Genomic DNA, 21,132 nt, shown 5'->3' on the forward strand with positions numbered 1-21,132 from the left:
ATATGCGAAAAATTGAATTGCTTAATTTGGTCAAAAGAAACTCGCCCACAACTAACTATTTAAATTTGACACAATGCTCAAAGAGCATGGATTTCTAGCTTTGAGGCTACCACCATATCATTGCGATATTAACAGAGCCGGTGCTAGGGTCGCCCGCATGCAATGTCTATCTAAGCGCCCCTGTAACGATACGGGCATGTGTGGTTCTTTTACGGTAATAAAAATTTAAATTATTTGAAATTTCTTAAATTATCTGAAAGTTAAAGAAAATTTTGATAAAACCACTTCACTTTAATCGTTGAATATAATGATACAGGGATTATAGCCTTCTCACCGACCCGATTTGCTAACAAAATTAAAATGAATTTTAATTAAAGTTAAAATTTATTTGAACTAAAGTTAAAAAAATTCTTGCATTTTACAAGTTACTAAATTCTTAGTAACTTTTAAAAAATTTTAATAATTTTTATAAGTTTAACTATCTTTTAGGAAAATAAAAGAAACTCAAGATAGATGAGAAAATAAGAAAAGAATTCAGAAATAATTAGAACGTTTAATATAAGTATTCAAAAAAAATAACATCTTTACAGAATAACAGAAAATAAATTAAATTACATAAATATACTTGACATTTTTTTTAAATTAAAATTTTAGGGTTTTTGATATCATATTCACAAAATTAGAAATAATGGTCTTAATGTCTAATTTCGCATATATATCATTTTCAATAGCTATTAACGCCAAACTAACAACCCTTTTTTGTGAAATACTTGTTCTTAAGTAGGTTTTAATCAATTTCAACTTGGAAAAGGAACATTCACTGCTTGCTACACTAACAGGTAGGGTTAATAATATTCTTAAAGCAATTGAAAAGTAAGGTGAAGATAAATTATTGGACACAATAAAATTAAGAATATCAAAAGGGTTTTGAATATTTAAATTATCCTTCCGAAAAATACCCTGGAAAGTACATAACTCGTCATATAGTTCTATTGCATTTACGTCTTTATTGTCGCTGTCCTTCAAGAGAATCTCTAAATCGTCACAATTTTTTCGTAAATCTTCGTTATTAATTTGTAGTAATCTACACAAGAAATTGAAATTATCATAATATGTTTTTAGTTGTTCAAAACGTTCTATTAACGAACACATTGCAATGTCTAGAAGTGTATAAAACACATTCACTCTAAATTTATCTTCAGGCGATTGTGGCTTTCGTCATGACGCTCGTTGTCAATTGTCGTGTCTTCTTTTGTCGTCGGACTTCCGTACCAGTTTTAAATTCTTGTTCTCCGCCCACTTCTTCACTTAGTTCTTTTGCCGTTTTAGAAATTCTTTAAAATTTGTATCCGATATGTTTTTGTTTTGAAGCATTTTACTCACAGGGTTTATTCTGTTAAGTAAATCATGCCCATTTATAAGAGCAAATAAATTTGTAGTCCTTTATTTTAGCATAATGTTTGTGCTTCATGCTGAGTTTCCTTATTAAAATTTTCATTATTTAAAATTTCAAAAAGTGCATTGTAAATTTCTCGTAACTGATATCGTAGAGGGCGGATTCCCATCGCGTTTCTGATGGCTGTTTCAATGTTAATTTTTTTACTAACTTTAAAAGGATTGCCCAAGAGAATGAAAAGAAATTGTATAATTCTTGAATAATTGCAAAGAAACTAATTGTATCTGCATTCACTTTGGCTGCATCCTGAATGATTAAATTTAGAGTATGAGCAGCACATGGCACGTAAAAAGCTCAAGGATTTTTTTTTAAAAGCAAATTTTGGAGCCCATATTTTTTCCCTTTCATATTTTCCCTATTGTCATACCCTTGACCGCGCATGTCTTCAATGGGGAATGTTCCATTATTGTTGCATATAAACAACATCCTGTGGAATCTGATATATCTGCAAAACCTAAAAAAGTTTTCCCTGATCTTGACAATTCCATTGTCACAGGAAACAAAGCAAATAAGAATGGTCATTTGTTCTGTTTTACTTACATCAGGTGTGCAGTCTAAAATTATGGAATAATATTTAGATTTTCGAATTGATAATAAAATTGTATCCCTGATTGCATTACTTAAAGTTTCCAATATTTAATTTTGACTGTCTTTACTCAAATAGTGTATTCTATTGTTTCGTTGTAGGGCCCTTTCAACATGATGTTCCATAACGGGTTCAGACTTCGCAAACAGTTCGTCTAATTTTAAAAAATTGCCATTATTCCTTTCATATAATTTATCAGATGATCTGTGAAAAGTTAAGTTTTGGCTACCAAGAAATTTTATAATTTCAATGAAGCATTCTGAAACACTCCAATGTTTTTTTCCACTGAGTCTAGCAATCAATAGTGGTTTTGTTTTCTAAATTTTTATCAACTTCTTCCATTTTAAGAAATTTTTCATGTGAGTTAAACTAGTCTCATGTCTATGCAAAGTTGTACTTACATTTCTCCAATCGTTATAACCTTCTACAAGACTACTTGATTCAGTAGGTGCGAAAGGTTTGCAACAAAAGCAAAAAACACATTTAAAGTTTCGGAATAAATGAGCCATGTTCTTGGCACGAGCTCACCGTTTTCCATTTTTCTATTATAATACGTGTCGTCAAATTTACGATCATATGTATCTCTGGGATATATTATATTTTTCTTTTGAACAGGCCCCATTTCAATTAAAACAACTCGTAATTTTTCATCAGTATTTCCCCATTCACCTGGATCTTCTAAATTTACAGACTAACAATGTGTTAATTTCGTGATCAACTACAACTAAATCTTCTCCTAACTGTTTTTCACTTAAATCATGCATCTTGTTATCTTGTTCAATAGTTGCAATAGTACTTTCATGAAAACTGGATTGGATGATATGCACAATTCTTCAACTCTGATTTCTGATGTATCGAGTTGGTTACAATCTGCATCAGAATATTTTAATATTTTAACAAATTTATTAAGCGCCCCAGTTTGCTTCTTTCGCAGCATCACGCTTACGATTTTGTGCACCGGATAACTTTTTTAATTTTTGATTCCATTTCTATTTTATACCCACAAGAAATTATTACACGACACAGAGACGAAATAATAGTCCGCACTGCGCTACTCTCAGTAGCCTACTAAGATACGTACCATATGACTGGTTAACTAGCAACAAATGTTTCATACGAAATTTAGTTTCTGCACATAAAAACCATTTACCATTTCACGTTAGATAGACTGCAGTAGACACAACATTCTGTAGGCAAGTTTAGCCTGCTCTCGCTGCAAAATTGTAAACAGCCGGCTGATCAAAGAGGCGGCAATATACATTTTTTTTTTTTTTTCAATTGTTACTCGGTGTATCTGGCCTTATTTATTTTAATATTGATCATTCTAAGAATTTTTTGTTTTCATGATAAAAATTTTGTTTCTTAAAAATGAACTTAAGAACGGTGTCCCAGCAGCGGCGCCCGCTTTCACCAGCCCTGGATATTAATGCTATTGAGTATGTTTGGGCAGAAGTGAAAAGTTTCATTCACCATTGCAACGTAATTGGAGATATTGACATGTCGAAACTTTTTAAGCTTTCAGAACAGGCGATCGAATTCAGATGACTCTGAGGATTAAAAGGATTTGATAATGGTATTTTTTTCCAACCTTTTTTGCATGGCTTTGTTAAAAGAGTCGCAACAAGTCATAAATAATTAATCGATTTAGGACATTAAAGTGTCTCAGTTCTCTTAACTGTAAGTTTAGAATATCTAAGATCATTTGAAAAAATTTCTGTTTTTCTGTATAATTATTTTTATTTTATAGAAAACTTTCTTAAAAATAAACTTAGTTAAATTTTTGTTTTACGCTATACCTTTTTTAATTTTGTTAATACTCTACGTACATTTTTCCAACTGTTATACAAGTAAAATAATTACACTTTAAAAACTACAATGTTCGTAAAAGAAAAGCTAAATTTTCTGACCTGTAATAACAAACACATCTCAGAAGACAGATTGATTACCCTATTATCGGAATGGATTCTCCTTTTTCTGACATGCGCAGAAGTGTTGAGGGACCTCTAATCGGTAGGCAAACTATACTTGCTGTGTTGCTACTTGTCCACTACTAGCCAGCACAGAAAGTAACATGGTGGTGGTGACACAAAAGTTGCTTGTTGTAAACAAGACTACAGTTCTTTAATGACTTGTAAACATCATTAGAAAGTTCAATATTTTCTTCTCTCAAGTTTATGTTACAGAAATAAAAATAAACTAAATTAGAGGCGAGTTCTTTTTACAAATATCGCAATTAAGCAGCTTTTTGACATGCTGCAACTATACATATAGATTTCTCTTATATGTAATTAGTAAAGAAATTTCTGTTGTGCATTTAGGGCATGTTTACATATATGTTAAATAACAAAACTAAAAATCTTATTACTTATTTAAAATCAGCCATTGCTAAAAATGAAAAAAAAAAATAATTTAAGATAATCTGATGTCACTAAATGGCAGATATTTTATACCAGTATGAACTGCCAACATATAAGCCTTATGATCAGAGAACTTTAAATAGTTGCCATTTATTTCTTATTCAACAAAAATGTTTATCTATTTACTTAGATCTCTACCTTTCTTCTTTTTTTTTTTTTTTTTAATGAATTCCATAATTTTCAGTCATCCATTCTTTTTTTTTTTTTCTACTTCTCTGCAGTTATTCTTTTGATGTTTTGAGCCTTATTTTCTTTAAAATCATTAAAATCTTCATTGCTTCACTGTCTTCATTTTGATATGAAATAAATCTTTAAATTATCTGGTTCTTGTGCATATTTATTTGAAGCCTGTTTACCATCTCAAAACTTCTTCAATTTTATTTCTGTTGTGGCTGCTATAGAATTTGAATAGCATGTAGCACCAGGATAATTTTTAATTTGTGTCCTGTTTATTTATTTATTTTTTTATCATTATAAAATTAATTTGATTTCTTGTCAGGTTCCCAAGGAATGTTTTACATAGTCATCTTGAATGGTTATTGAACCAAGTATCATCATCATCAAATTCCTGCCATGTACCCTCAAGGGGTGTACAGGATATGATAGTACTACATGAAAAAAATTACATCATTACTAACTTCCTATCTACAATTTTCCTCCAAATCAGTCTGTTACTTGCAAGACTCCAACATTATCAGATCTTATATTTCTATCATCTAAGGCACTTTATACCATATCAATCCACCTATATCTTGGTCTTCCTCTGGGTCGTTTTGCTGCCAAACTGGCAGAGAACACTTGTTTTGTTAATCTTTCTTCGCCCATTCTCTTTAAGTGACCATACCACCTGAGATTAGCTCTGCTAACGCATTCCTGGATGTTGCAATTTCAAGTTCTTTCCTAATATCCTCGTTTTTAATATGATATTGCCATTGATGCCATCTGTTCACGCCTATAATCTTTCCCAGGACTCTCATATCTGCGGTCTCTAGTCTTTGGTCAAGTGTTTTACTTCTGACCCAACTCTCACATCCATAAGTTAAAACTGGTTTGAACACTGTCTTGTATACGGCTAATTTAGTGTTCCGACTAATTTCTCTCTTATTCCATATGAATTTATTCAATTGACTTCCTACCCTACCAGCTTTGCTGATTCTGTTGTCTATTTCTATATTTAATTTACCATCTTCAATAAAAATCATGCCTAAGTAGCTGAAATGTTTCACTTGTTCCACAGGTTCTCCATTCACAACGCAGTTGACATTTTCAGTGATTCTGCCTATTTTCGTTGTCTTTGTCTTCCTATTGCTGACCTTCATACCATATCTATTACAACAGCTATTCAATTTAGTCAGAGAGTCTTGCAGACTTGTAGCGGATTTATTTAGAAGTATAACATCATCTGCATAAAGCAAAGAGCTGACATTAACATCTCCAATTTTGATATCATGTTTAATACCACTCTCCTTCATAATGTGATCCATATAGATAATGAATAACAGAGGGGATAATGTACATCCTTGTCTCACACCAGATTTAACATTAAACCATCTTCCTGTACTTCCTTCAATTCTAACTGCTGACTTACAACTCAAATAAAGACTAAGTATTGCTTGATATAATGCCCCATTGACACCATATAACTGTAGTGTATTGAATAGCTTCTCTCTTGGCACCCTGTCATATGCCTTTTCCAAATCGACAAAACTTAAATACAGATCTCTGTTATATTCCCATGCTTTCTCGACTATTTGTCGTAAAGTGAAGATCTGATCCTGACAGCCTCTATTTGGTCTGAATCCAGCTTGTTCTTGACCAAGCTTTTCTTCCACAATTCTTCCCAACCGTTTCTCAAGTATACTTGCATAGATCTTGCCAGGAACACTCAGTAGGGAAATACCTCTGTAATTCTCAGATTCAGTTTTATTTCCCTTTTTATATATGGGTACTATCAGAGCTCTACTCCCATCATCAGGAATTCGTACCTCTGTCCAGGCTTTCTGAACTATGCAGTGCAGCCACTGTAAGACTCTTATACCACCATAGTTCAGCATTTCTGGTCGAATATCATCTACTCCTGCTGCCCTTCCACATTTCAAACCTGTGATGGCTTTTTCTACTTCAAGTATGGATATGTATTCCTGACTGCATGCCTAACCAAGTAATATTAATTATTAAATCATTTCCTTATAGAAGTGAGTTTTTCACCTTAGTTTGTTTCTCCCATTATATTTTATATCTTACATTGCTTAATGGATATACAACTTATTTATTTTTATCATTAAGTCAGATTTTTTTTAAAATCTTTGTCATCCTACATTCCATATTAATGATAGAATTGCAATCATAATTTAGGAAACCCGAAACTCCACACTTATGGAGACGTCCAAAAATTGGTGAAATTGTGATGTCTGTAGATGGAAGTCCCCTGCAGAATTTTGCAGAAGTTTTAGAGAAACCTGGAATTAATGTTCTGTATGGAAGAGGAAAGGTTTGTATTATAATACATAGGATTTTACGATATAAATTTTAATCTGGTATTTTCATCTTCCCATTAGATTATGTCTTATTAATATGTGCTTTTGCATTGTCCGAATGATGTTCAGCTACTAGAGAAAATTTATGTCAAACATGTTGTTTGGATCAGATTTTCACTTTAAGACAAACAGTTGAATATAACAAAGATTTGTATTTAAATTTCATAGATCTGGAAAAGTCATATGACCAAGTGCTAAGACGAAAGTTGTTCATGATGCTACAATTGTATGGTGTAAATGAGACAAGCAATACATAGTCTAAAAATTAAAGATACCATGAAATTATATACTTGGTTTAATCCTTTATCCAAGTGTAAGCAAACAAGGTTTGTGCCTGAAGTATTTTCAGGACTTGGGCAAATCGTGGTAAAGGTGGTATGACTTCACATCACTTGCCTTAATATCCCTTAATGCAAAGCACATCTCCTTACAGACATGTATAATGCTATGCATTATGGGAATGGTCACTACCTGGACCAGTTTCAATTTCAACCTTTATTGAGGTCTCATCAGTGGGAAGCCAGACCCAGAGGTCATACCAAGGTTGAAGTAATGCAGATTATATCTTTATATACGAGTTGGCAAAAGATGTCACACCTTATTTTTAAAATACTCTGGATTAGAGATAGTTAGTTGTTGAAAGTTTTTCCACTTGGTTATACTATAAATTAAAGATACCAAGAAATTATATACTTGGTTTAATCCTTTATGCAAGTGGAAGCAAACAAAGTTGGTGCTTGAAGTATTTTCAGGAGATATGACTTTTACTTTACCTTGGTATCACCTCTAGGTCTGGCTTCCACTGATATGACCTCAATAAAGGTCGAAACCAGTTTGGGTAGTGACCCTTCCCATAATGCATAGCATTATACATGTCTGCAAGGAGATGTGCTTTGCATTATGGGATATTAAGGCAAGTGATGTGAAGTCATACCACCTTTACCACGAGTTGTCCCAGTCCTGAAAATACTTCAGGTGCAAACTTTGTTTGCTTACACTTGGATGAAGGATTAAACCAAGTATATAATTTCTTGGTATCTTTAATTTATAGTAAAACCAAGTGGAAAAACTTTCAACAACTAATACATGGTCTATATTAGTTGTAAGTCAGCAGTTAGAATTGAAGGGGGTACAGGAAGATGGTTTGATGTTAAATCAGGTGTGCAACAAGGGTGCACATTATCTCAAATGTTATTCATTATATATATGTATCACATTATGAAGGAAGGTGGTATTAAACTGATATCAGAAATGGAGATGTTAATCTATGCAGATGATGTTATACCCTCTAAATAAACTCAGTGTAGGTCTGCAAGATTCCCTGGTTAAATTGAATAACTATTATAATAAATTTGGTATGAAAATCAACAGTAAAAAGATAAAGACATTGAAAATAGGCAGAAATGTTAAAAACATAGACTCTATCCTGAATGGAGAACCTATAGAACAAGTAAAAGATTTCAGGGATTTAGGTATAATTTTTAGAGATGATGGCAAGGTAAATATGGATATAGACAACAGAATTGGTAAGTCTGGTATGATAGGAAGTCAGCTGAATAAATTTATAGAATAAAAAAGAAATTAATGAAAAGGCTAAATTAACTGTATGTAGGACTGTGTTCAAACCAGTTTTAACTTATAAATCTGAAAGCTGGGTTAGAAATAAAATACTTGATCAAAGACTGGAGACCACAGATATGATATTTCTTAGAAAGATTAGTGTGTGTGTGGGGGGGGGAGTGAACAGTTGGCATCAATGGCAATATCATATTAAAAATGAGGATATTAGGAAAGAACTTTTCATTATTAGCATTCAGGAAGGTGTCATCGTCAAATTCCTGCCATGTACCTTCAAGGGGTGCACAGAATATGGTAGTACTACATGAAAAATTTACATCATTACTAACTTATTTTCCAATTTACAATTTTCCTCCAAATCAGTCTGTTACTTGTCGAGACTCCAACATTATCAGATCTTATATTTCTATCGTCTAAGACACTTTGTACCATATTAATCCACCTATATCTTGGTCTTCCTCTGGGTCGCTTTCCTGCCAACCTGGCAGAGAATACGTGTTTTGCTAATCTTTCCTCGCCCATTCTGTTTAAGTGACCATACCACCTAAGATTAGCTCTGCTAACGCATTCCTGGATGCTGACAATGTCTAGTTCTTTCCTAATATCCTTGTTTTTAATATGATACTGCCATTGATGCCATCTGTTCATATCTCTAATCTTTCTCAGGACTGTCATATCTGTGGTCTCTAGTCATTGGTCAAGTGTTTTACTTCTGATACAGCTCTCAGATCCATAAGTTAAAACTGGTTTGAACACTGTCTTGTATACAGCTGATTTAGTGTTCGAACTAATTTCTCTCTTATTCCATATGAATTTATTCAATTGATATCCTACCATACCAGCTTTGTTAATTCTGTTGTCTATTTCCTTATTTAATTTACTATCTTCACTAAAAATCGTGCCTAAGTAGCTGAAATGTTTTACTTGTTCCACAGGTTCTCCGTTAAACCATCTTCTTGTATATATCCTTCAATTCTAACTGCTGACTTGCAACTCAAATACAGACTAAGTATTGCTTGATATAATGCCCCATCGATACCATATAACTGTAGCGTATTGAATAGCTTCTCTCTTGGCACCTTGTCATATGCCTTTTCAGATCGACAAAACTTAAATACAGATCTTTGTTATATTTACATGATTTCTCAACTATTTGTCGCAAAGTGAAGACCTGATCCTGATAGCCTCTATTTGACCGGAATCCAGCTTGTTCTTCACCAAGCTTTTCTTCCACAATTCTTCTCAACCGTTTCTCAAGTATACTGGCATAAATCTTGCCAAGAACACTCAGTAGGGAAATACCTCTGAAATTCTCACATTCAGTTTTATTTCCCTTTTTATATATGGGTACTATCAGAGCTCTACTCCCGTCATCAGGAATACGTACCTCTGTCCAGGCCTTCTGAACTATACAGTGCACCACTGTAAGACCTTTATACCACCATACTTCAACTTCTCTGGTCGAATATCATCTACTCGTGCTGCCTTTCCACGTTTCAAGCCTTTGATAGCTTTTTCTACTTCAAGTATGAATATGTATTCTTGACTATATGCCTGTTGAGTGTTTTTTTACCACTGTGCTATCACTGCTTGTTTCATTTAGCAATTTTTCGAAGTAATTACCCCATATCCTTTCTTTTAAGCTTACACGGTGATCCGAATGAATTTTTGAAAATTATGGATACAACTACCGTGTTTAAATAAAAACTTTAGTTTAATATAACTGAAATCTACATTCCTCATTTCGACCTTCATGTCAAGGTCATCTTCTGGAGCATACAACTATACACAGAAAACAACCTGCACTACAATCAAACTGGTTTGTTAAAGACACTGACCAACCGCTACAACAATTGTTGGCCTAACCTCTGGTGAAAAAAAAAATATATATATATACATACATCAACGCTAGAGTCCTATTATTAGTGTTATCTGTTGGTTGTAGAAATACATTGGGCACAACAACAAGTATCTATCTATATACATATATTAACAACATGTACATTCCAGCCAGTTGGTATGGAATGGTTTCTAATACTAGCTGAAGATTGGCTAGAGTCCTGACTTATGCTGGATCTTATATATTAGGTAGACTGAATTTTTGCCGTCCAGATCCTTGGAATTTTCATGCCATCTTTGTTGTTGATATTTGGGTGGTTTATCAGAATTTCGCAGACTTCTTTAACCTCCCTACCAGCTAGGACGTCTATAGATGTCCAACTAAATCTGGATATGATTCAGCCCACCTGTTTAAAGAACCTGGATAAGAAGTGCAATTTGACTGTCATGTCCATTAGAAGGTGTGATCAACCCTCACGCTGAAGAGAATGGTTAATTGGATTATCTTCCATTCGTAGCTGCCTCTCAGTTGCCTATAACAAGAAACGGACTTTCTTATTCCATGCTGGTGAACTGGATTTTAGTTATATATGATAGACTAAAAATAGAGAAATTATTTATATTTTTGTTTTCTCTTTTTATTGTACAATACAATTTTAATTTTTGGACAAAATAAAGGTCTTGCATAATTTCTTCACTTAAATATTGCCTTACCTTGATGAACCAATTTAATTTTGTTATTTTTTTGCGCTAATTTTTTTCTAATCTCTTACTAGACAAAAGATTTTTCTTTGTTCTCGAAGAAATTAATTCACGATAATTATTTGAAATATTATTTTAAGAAAAGAAAAGAAAACCGGCTGCCAACGTTCCAGATTATATTAATTTTATTTTTGTACAAAACCATCGAAATCGAATAATACTTAACAGATTTCCTTTAGGACACGCTTGAGCAACTTTGCTTTATAGAGAATAACATGAAATTCTTTAATCGTATTACTAAATTTTTTCTTCATGTTGTATAGTAATCTGTACTTTCACTTTCTTGGTTTCCTTGTATAATTGGTCATTACAAAATGAAATTAACAGTTATGATTTAAATTTATATTTTCTGCATAATTCAGATATTTTATTCTCCAATTTCTAAAGTAAGCGATATATTTGCTTATTTTTATGATTCAAAATATGTATATCAAATGTGAAATTTCATTTCCATATTTTTACAATAGAATTGAACTTTATTTCGCCTCTGATAGTTTAAACCTCACCCCCGTTGCATTACTACCACACACCCGAAAACTGTTATGAAACATAGGTACAGTTTTTATTTAATTGGTTATTTTTCTCTAGTAATTGTTCCACATAACTTTAATTTTTCGATACTGAAACTATGTGGTGATGATTATAAATTAGCAAATTATAAATCAGACAATATACATATTTCCTGATTATTATAAATCAGGAAATTATGTGATATTCGGATATAGGTGAAATTAATATTTAAAATCACTGTCATCCTTCAAATGCAATATCAGAATAAAGAAAGTGGAAAACCAGAAGTTTCGAAATACATTTCGAAAGCCCACTCTCAAAATGTATTGGTCTACAGACTGGATTCTGAACACACCAATGTTTCGTGATGTTATGACTGAAAAACAATTCAGTCTCATCATGAAGTATTTGCATTTTCAGAATAATGAGGAATACGATCAGGCAACACATGCCCAGTCCTCAACAAAATTTATGATTTTCTGATGAAAATCCGTCAAAAATGTAGATCACTCTACATTCCTGAGAGAGACTTGGGTATCGATGAAAGCCTTATGCCATTCAAAGGTGGACTGAAATGTAAGCAGTATATTCCCAAAAAGAAAGCGAAGTATGAAGTAAAATTTTTTATGCTTTGCGAATTGGAAAGTGGATATCTTTGGGATTTCAAACCTTATACGGGAAAGCAAACTGTAATCGAGCACGATAAATATTCGGATCTCCCCTTGTCGATGCGTGCAGTAATGCATTACTAGACCCTTTACTGGGGAAAGGTTACTGCATTATAATGGATAATTACTATATATGTGTCCTGAACTCGCTGATTTGCTTTTACAGCATCGTACAGATAGCTATGGTACTGTAAATGCAAAAAGGCGAGATATGCCTCCAGATCTGGCTTCAGGAAAGCTATCGAAGGGGGAAATCTGAACTTATCAACGAGGGAAAGTCTTTGCACTACGTTGGAAAGCCAAAAAAGATGTTTTTCTGCTATCTTCCCTGCACAATCCATCAATGGAATCCGTGGAGAAGCATGGTTTGAAGAAAGAAAAACCCATTGCTGTGTGTGCATACAACGACACTATGGGTTGAGTCGACAGGTGCGATCAGCAGCTATCATTCTACTCTGTAATCAGGAAACAGCATAAAAAATATTACAAAGTGTTTGGACATGGTATTTGAATTTTGAAGTGTTTGGATTTTGTTATTTGGAACAGTTTCCTCCTGTACAAGAAAAAATGTTTGTCTACCATAACATATCTAGAATACAGAATAGAAATTGCGAAAGCATTGCTGCATGAACATGCACCTTCTTCAGCAAGCAGAAAAACAGGAAATCCTGCCAGACATCTGAGGTTGAATGCTGCTAACTCCAACCATTATCCCGAAAATCTACCACCAACAGCTAATAAAAAAAAAAAAAGCCTGCACGCAAATATTATGTATGTAATAAAAAAAAATATCAGAAAGGAAACAAAAATCTGGTGCCCTGAGTGTAAAACTGCTTTGTGTGTTTACCCTTGCTTCAAGGTGTTCCATGCTGTTCAAGAATTTTAAATTCTGAACAGTATGAAATAAAAAATGTTTGTTTTCAAGGCCATCAAAACAGTCCTTTTCAGAACTACAAATATTGATAGAGGGATACCCGAATGCACTGTTTCTTTTTCATCTTGAAGGCTAATTTTTAAGTTCTTTTTATGACACAGAGAAACTGGAAAGAGTATTCCAGGTAAAGTATTTCATCAAAACAATAAAAAATAATGAAATAAAATCTACCCTATATATATATAAAATGATAAGCCTTTTTATGTCATGTTTATCAAAACGTTTTGAAACTCAGGGGCTACCCTGAGTGTCGAGTCATCAGAATTCAGGGGGCAGAACCCCCTTTTGAGTTATCACAATTGAAGGAGAACTGGTCTACCTTACCGGAACACGGGGGGTTGGGCATAGCCCCCTAGTTAATAAATGAAATATATAAATAATAATGGGAACATTTTCACCTTGCCAACACTCAACATTGATGTGATATGGGTTCCAAATTTCTTGTTTCGGAGATATATATATATATATTACTAAGTTTTGTAATAAAAATTTCTGCTACAATGAAGTTTGGCAGAATCAACAATATTATTACTACCTTATTTCTGTTTCTCATGTGGGAGAAAAACGGTAAAATGTCACTCTTATAATTATATGAGGTGTTATAATGGCAAAAATAGTAAGAAAAGTCATTTGCACTTTCTCTTCAAAACACAAAGAAAGAACATTGTAAATTCAGCCAGTGGGAAAAAAAATACTACATATTTTTCTCCTGTTATCTGATTTTTTTTTTTCTTGTAGTACAAAGAAGAAATCACTGCATATAGTCTGCAGGAGGGAAAAAAATCTGAAAATTGGTTCCATTATAACGAATAGAGAAATCATGTCAGAAAAATTATTCACGTAAGATTCTAATCTCAGCAGACATAACCTTTTCTACTAGATTAGATATCTAAAGTAACTGAACCTTTGCTACTATTTTACACTAAAATGAATGGGTATGTTCCCCAAGTGATTTAAGTTTGTAACAGCTGTCTTGCGAACGATTTATGAAATAAATTATCTGAAATATCCTCAGATTGATTAGGTCTATACCCCCCCCCCCCCCCCCCCCAAAAAAAAAAAAGATTATGAAACACATATGCACCTTTTCTTTGAAAATAATTCAAATCCTCTTTTTCAAGATAATTGTATGATTTAATTTCTAATTTTTGATAATAAAAGTGAAACTGATCATTATAAATTAAGCAATTATTTTGGCATAAATAATGTATAAGCATGTAAACGAAATATCAGTATTTCTGTTAGGATATAGGTAATCAACAATCGAAAAGGAAACAAGACATTCTTGACATATTCTGCACTACAGCCTGAGGCACTTCAGTGTTCTCCCCTTTTTTCTCAATAGCACTGAGAGTAATAAGCCTTCAACTTTTCCTCCAGCTAAGAGGATATTACCAAGTATTTAGAAGATGTAGATTTCAGAAATAGCTTTCAGCAGCAAAAGTAATATTTAGATTTTTTTTAAAGAAAAACAAATACAAATAATACTACTGAACTTTCTTTTGTGTGGTATGCATATAAACAATTTTGCATGGTGAAAATATAGCATATTATTTCTAAAATTTCACATAATTTCAGCGGACAGTAGAACAGCTGGTTTTAGATTGCAAATAAACAGAACAGAATTAACAGCTTCACAATACAATCTGATTGCCGTATATCTTTTGTCAAAATGGTAAAATGAAGTATTTGATTTTGAATGCTGTCTAGAAAAGCTTTCAAACCTGTGAGTTCTAGGAGAGGATAAGGAGGGGGGGGGGAAGCATTAGAAAATCTTCAAAATGAAAAAGAATTTTGAATCATTCCGTATATGATATTTTTCACATTATATTTTCAACACATCTACGAGGATGTGCACTAGATATTATGGTAATATGCATAATACAAATAAATAAATAAATGACGAAGGCGAAGAATCACTGCTAAAATATCATTGGATATAAATTTTTGATACCAAAAACACACACAATCGGAAACAGAGTATTGCAATTTAGCATTTTAACATTTTTTTTTTATTTTGTCTTTATGAATAACAAAAAATCGTTTCTAAAACTGAAATGTGATGATCCATATAATGCTATTTGGCTAGAAACGAAAGCAAAAGGACATATTTATTTCAATAAATATTGTTTAAAAATATAAATATTTGACATAATATTTTCAAAGCAAACATTTGAAAATTCAGAAATTCGAAAAAAAATTATTCAATTATTATACGTAAAGTGAAAGAACAATCAGTGCAACTCTTCCAGTGCACTGATTTGTAGAATTACCAAGTATTTATAAGACGTAGATTATTTCAGAAATAGCTTCCGGCAGCAGAAGTAATATTTAGATTTTTTTAAAAGAAAAACAAACACAAACAATACTACTGAACTTTCTTTTGTGTGGTATGCATATAAACAATTTTGCATGGTGAAAATATAGCATATTATTTCTAAAATTTCACATAATTTCAGCGGACAGTAGAACAGCTGGTTTTAGATTGCAAATAAATAGAACAGAATTAGAAGCTTCAGGATACAATCTGATTGCCATATATCTATTGTCAAAATGGTAAAATGAAGTAACTGATTTTGAATGCTGTCTAGAAAAGCTTGCAAACCTGTATAGAAATTTAGAGTAGTTATGCAATTCAGTTCCAGGAGAGAATAAGGAGGGGGGTGGAAGCATTAGAAAATCTTCAAAATGAGCAAAAATGTTGAATCATTCCGTATATGATATTTTTCACATTATATTTTCAACATATCTACGAGGTTATGCACTAGATATTATCGTAATATGCATAATACAAATAAATAAATAAATGACGAAGGCAAAGAATCACTGCTAAAATATCATTGGATATAAATTTTTGATACCAAAAAGACACAATCGGAAACCGAGTAATGCAATTTAGCATTTTAACATTTTTTTTATTTTGTTTTTATGAATAACAAAAAATCGTTTCTAAATCTGAAATGTGATGATCCATATAATGCTATTTCGCTAGAAACGAAAGAAAAAGGACATATTTATTTCAATAAATATTGTTTAAAAATATAAATATTTGACAAAATATTTTCAAAGCAAACATTTGAAAATTCTAAAATTCGAAAAAAAATTATTCAATTATTATACGTAAAGTGAAAGAACAATCAGTGCAACTCTTCCGGTGCACTGATTTGTAGAATAAAATACACCAAATTTACTATCACTAAATAGATTCATTGCAAAAGCTGATCAGTGGTCATTTCGGGATTGATTTTTTTCGCATATGTGAAATTCATTTCAATTTTTGGGAAGAGACACAATAAATCATTTTAGAGGCAAGAAAGGTCAAATAACTTAGGACAGTAAATGAAATTATAAGCAACACAATAGACGTAAAGACAGGGGGAAGGGACACAAAGGGCACTCAGCAACAGTTAATCCACTAATGGCTACAGAATAACCATAACGAGATTAACGGCGGAGGAAGGTAATGGCATGATAAAAGGTAGAATGCCGACGAAGTTTTGATCCATGAAAAAAGCTAGGGAGTGTTGAATATTTCATCCACACCGGCCGGTTGGGAGGTTAAATATCCTTTCGTACCACGTTTTTGTGCGGTGTAAAGAGCAGGTGCTTTTCCATTTGATTTGGTGTAAGGTGTTGAGTGCGTGGGCTGAGAGGCCTGCTTCACCATAATGGTTATATTTAATGTGTCTAATGTGTTCTTTCTTGCGTATAGGAATTGTCCATCCTGTTCCACCAATGTGCAGCGGATGCAATAGACTCTGCGATGTGCTAATGGGAGGAGAGGATCCTTAGAGGAGTTGAATATGGTTTTAAGTTTAGTGGGTGGTTTAAAGGTGGCATTGAGGTTATAATGATGTAGGATTCTGTTAATTTTTTCCGATAACCCTTTAATGTATGGGATGGCTATGGTTTTACTGTAATCTAGATTCCTTTTTGTTGCTGTTTTATGGAGTATTTTATTAATAGTATTCTTGTTATAGCCATTATTTATGAATGTGTCGCTGATGATTTTTAGTTCTTATTTCAGGGCTTGCTGGTTAGAGCAAATTGTTGTAGCTCTGTTTTTAAGGGTGTTAATGACTCCATATTTTTGTGATGGGTGGTGGTATGAATTAGCATGTATGTATTGGGCAGTGTGTGTCGGTTTTCGGTAGACCATGAAGGATAGACTGCCTGAAGGAAGATGTGACTAGTGTGTCTAGGAACAGTAGCGAATTTTGGTTTTCGATTTCGATGGTAAATTGCATGTGTTTGCATTGTTTGTTCAGGTGGCTAAGGAATGTGTTTAGCGTTTGTCGCCCGTGCGGCCAGATTCCGAACATGTCGTCAACGTATCTAAGCCAGACTGTCGGTCTTAGCGTGGCGGAATGAAGAGCCCTTTGCTCAAAGGTTCCCATGTAGAAGTTAGCGATTGGGGTGGATAATGGTGAGCCCATGGCTGTACATTCTTTTTTGTAGGTAAAATTTGTTTTGCCACACGAAGTAACCGGACTGTAGTACGTGGGCAAAGAGGGCCGTAATGTCTGGCGGAAATTGTTCTGTAGTAGGAGAATTGTGTCATTGATGGGGATATTAGTGAAAAGGGCAGAAACGTCGAAACTGACTAAGTTATCTTTGTTGAGTGTTATGTTTTTAATTTTGTTTAAAAAGTATTGTGTTGCCGTTAATTTCTTGGCCAAGTGGTAATTGGGACTGTTTATTTCTTCCACGATTGGTCGAAGGGACACATTTTGTTTGTGTATTTTCGGGACCCCATATATTCTGGGGGGGGGCGTAGTGGGGTTTGACTTTTTTAACCGTGTCTGGTGGCCAAGAAGTGACGGACTTGAGTAGTTTTTGTGTTTTATCCTTTATCCTTTTTGTTAGGTTATAATTTACCATTTTATATGTGTTGTTATCAACTACTGTAGCTAGGTTAGTTAAAGATTCGTATTTCCCTCTTGATCATCCGGCTGGTCTTTTTAAAGAGATGCAGAGACAATAACCTTATTCCTATCTGCATCAGGCTAAAAAAGAAATTTACGCCTGCTAAGGCACTACATATTTATGACCGCATAGAAAAAGCAATGCTTAGAAAACAGATTCAAACAGCCCACCAAAACCTAGCTATAACGCAAAATTTGGTTTCAAAATTACAATCCGAACTATTATATGACGCCGCCAAGAAATTAGCGGCAACACTGAAGGAGTTGGTAGGTCATTCCCCCTCCTACATAAAAAAACACAACACTTTATAAACAAAATTAAAAACATAACAATTGACAAAGACGACTTATTAGTCAGCTTCGACGTTTCTGCCCTTTTCACTAATGTCCCCAGCAATGACACAATTCTCCTACTACAGAACAAATTTCAGCCCGGCATTACGGCCCTCTTTGCCCACATACTACAGTCTGGTTACTTCTTGTGGCAAAACTTATTTTACCTACAAAAAGAAGGTACAGCCATGGGCTCGCCACTATCCATCCCAATCGCTAACTTCTACATGGAAACCATTGAGCAAAGGGCTCTTGATTTCGCCATACTAAGCCCGACCGTCTGGCTTAGATACGTTGATGACGTGTTCACAATCTGGCTGCACGGGCGACAAACGCTAAACACATTCGTTAGCCACCTGAACAAACAACACGAACGCATACAATTTACCATCGAAATCGAAAACCAAAATTCGCTCCTGTTCCTAGACACACTAGTCACACGTCTTCCTTCAGGCAGTCTATCCTTCATGGTCTACCGAAAACCGACACACACTGCCCAATACATACATGCTAATTCATATCACCACCCATCACAAAAATATGGAGTCATTAACACCCTTAAAAACAGAGCTACAACAATTTGCAAGCCCTGAAACAAGAACTAAAAATCATCAGCGACACATTCATAAATAATGGCTATAACAAGAATACTATTAAAAAAATACTCCATAAAGCAACAATAAAAAGGAATCTAGATTACAGTAAAGCCATAGCCATCCCATACCTTAAAGTTTTATCGGAAAAAATCAACAGAATCCTACTGTTAATATTTTGGTGGATTTTTATGTTGAGGAGATTATTCATATATATTATCTTAATATTTATCCTACCATAGAGATGATCCCTGTTTCTAACAATTATTTTTTATTTATTTCCAAGTGTACCTATATAATTTTATATGCACAAGGGTTCACTCCAATTGGTGCAATGATCTTAACTCTTTCTTTCAGAATCCAAATAATCACAGACTCAAGACCAAAATACAAAATAAACACATTTAATAAAACAAAAACAACATATATACAACACTTCAAACAACTTTACATAACTAACTACAAATTAATTGGATCCAAGGCCTTTTTAAAATAAACTTACACTTAAGACTAGACTAAACACTTTGTTGCACAATCACAAAAAATGTTCATAGCCAGTTTCTTTCTCTGTCAAGGCCCTTTTCTGAAGAGATATAACTCCATTCTTCATTTTTTACGGGATCCTTTCTCATCACTTATGTAGCACACATTAATTCTTCCGAACTTAATTCCATCTCTTTTCTTCAGTAGAAATAATAGTCAGATCCGGCGTCCTTAATACAGATGAAACTTCCTAAGCTGAGTTTTCTCGAACATTCCTTTAGAACGTAAATAGCAAATTCTTCTTTTATTTACTAAATGCTTATTGACAGTCTTATTCTTCCAATTAAAAAAAAACTTATAGTTCTAAGATTCCCTTTTCGGAATCTACTATAAATCTTTCAATTAGTGTTTCCTCGATTATTCCATTTAAAACGCATATAGCAATATTTTCTTTTATTTATCCACATACTTATTCCACATTAAAAACTTAATAGTTCCACGATTCCCTTTTCGGAATATACTACTAATTTTCTTCCGACTGTCACATAAAAAAAAAAAAAACTCGAGTTCCTCCGAACCTAAATATCTGCCGAACGCTCTCATTTACAGCCATTACTCAGATACCGAACGCTTTCTTGTCAGCTGTCAATCACTCATCAAACTTCTCGGCAAGCATGCGCACTCCGTGGCAAGCGAGAAACTAAGTACTGTATAATGGCTGACACATTGTCTCCGTTAGCGACAAGAGAATGTCCTCATAAAACACAAAACTTAATATTTCAAACCATAATAAATTTGTTTAAAGTAACAACTATTCAAATCCGGTAAAGTACATTAAATTTTTAACTGCTTTACATATCACTTTTAATAAAACAATTTCCATAACGGGCACATTCCAAGTGCCAACAATGCGTGTTATGAAAACAAAACTAATAAACAGTACGTAAAAATATTCAGAATTTTAATTATGATTATTTTTACATCAGTTTCATCTTTCTCTGAAAAAAAAATTTTTTTAAAATATTTAACCTATATTTAAACAAAACTTTTAATGCTTATTCCTAGATCTTAAAAAATAACGTGATTCTTGCTCATCATTATTTACACTTTCGGAATCACTAGTTTCAGAATCATCTGATGCTAGAGATGATTCAGAATTTACATCTTCTAGTTTACTATACTTACAAATTTCATTTCTATACCGTTCAAATATTTCGTTTAAATTATTTGAATTATGCCCTAAATCTACAGAATCATCACTATCAGAATCAAATTGTACAGGTGTCTGAGATTCTACAAGTTGAGATTCTTTATCCTTACTGACTAAATTAGAGGTAATTTTGCATTCCTCTGGCTTACTTAACTCTATGTTAACTAACCTATGATATTCTGCTATAATTTCATCAATGTTAGAGTCAGTTTGATTATCATCACTCTTACATTGTACATTATCTGAATTATATACCCTGAGAGTTCTAAAATTTCCTGCATTAGGTTTTGTTTTACCCAAA

General features: G+C 33.2%; 2 protein-coding genes across 3 annotated transcripts in view; one reads left to right on the forward strand and one right to left on the reverse strand.

The window, feature by feature from the left end:
* The window catches only part of LOC150096543 (borealin-like), a 160,517-nt gene that overhangs the window by 123,747 nt on the left and 15,638 nt on the right, over positions 1-21,132 (forward strand). For both annotated transcript variants that reach the window (XM_090408031.1, XM_090408030.1), the window contains exon 7: positions 6,815-6,950. In XM_090408031.1, the coding sequence (XP_090264157.1) occupies positions 6,815-6,950 (136 nt within the window). The remainder of the gene's footprint in view (positions 1-6,814; positions 6,951-21,132) is intronic.
* The window catches only part of LOC150096544 (sodium-coupled neutral amino acid transporter 7-like), a 182,294-nt gene continuing 171,623 nt past the window's right edge, over positions 10,462-21,132 (reverse strand). Inside the window, exon 8 of the mRNA XM_090408029.1 lies at positions 10,462-10,946. Coding sequence (XP_090264155.1) covers positions 10,939-10,946 — 8 coding nt within the window. The 3' untranslated portion in view covers positions 10,462-10,938. The remainder of the gene's footprint in view (positions 10,947-21,132) is intronic.

Source organism: Typopeltis vanoorti, chromosome 18 (genome assembly GCF_054136105.1).
Source record: "Typopeltis vanoorti isolate ZY-2024b chromosome 18, IOZ_Tvanoo_1.0, whole genome shotgun sequence".
Lineage (NCBI taxonomy): Eukaryota > Metazoa > Arthropoda > Arachnida > Uropygi > Thelyphonidae > Typopeltis > Typopeltis vanoorti.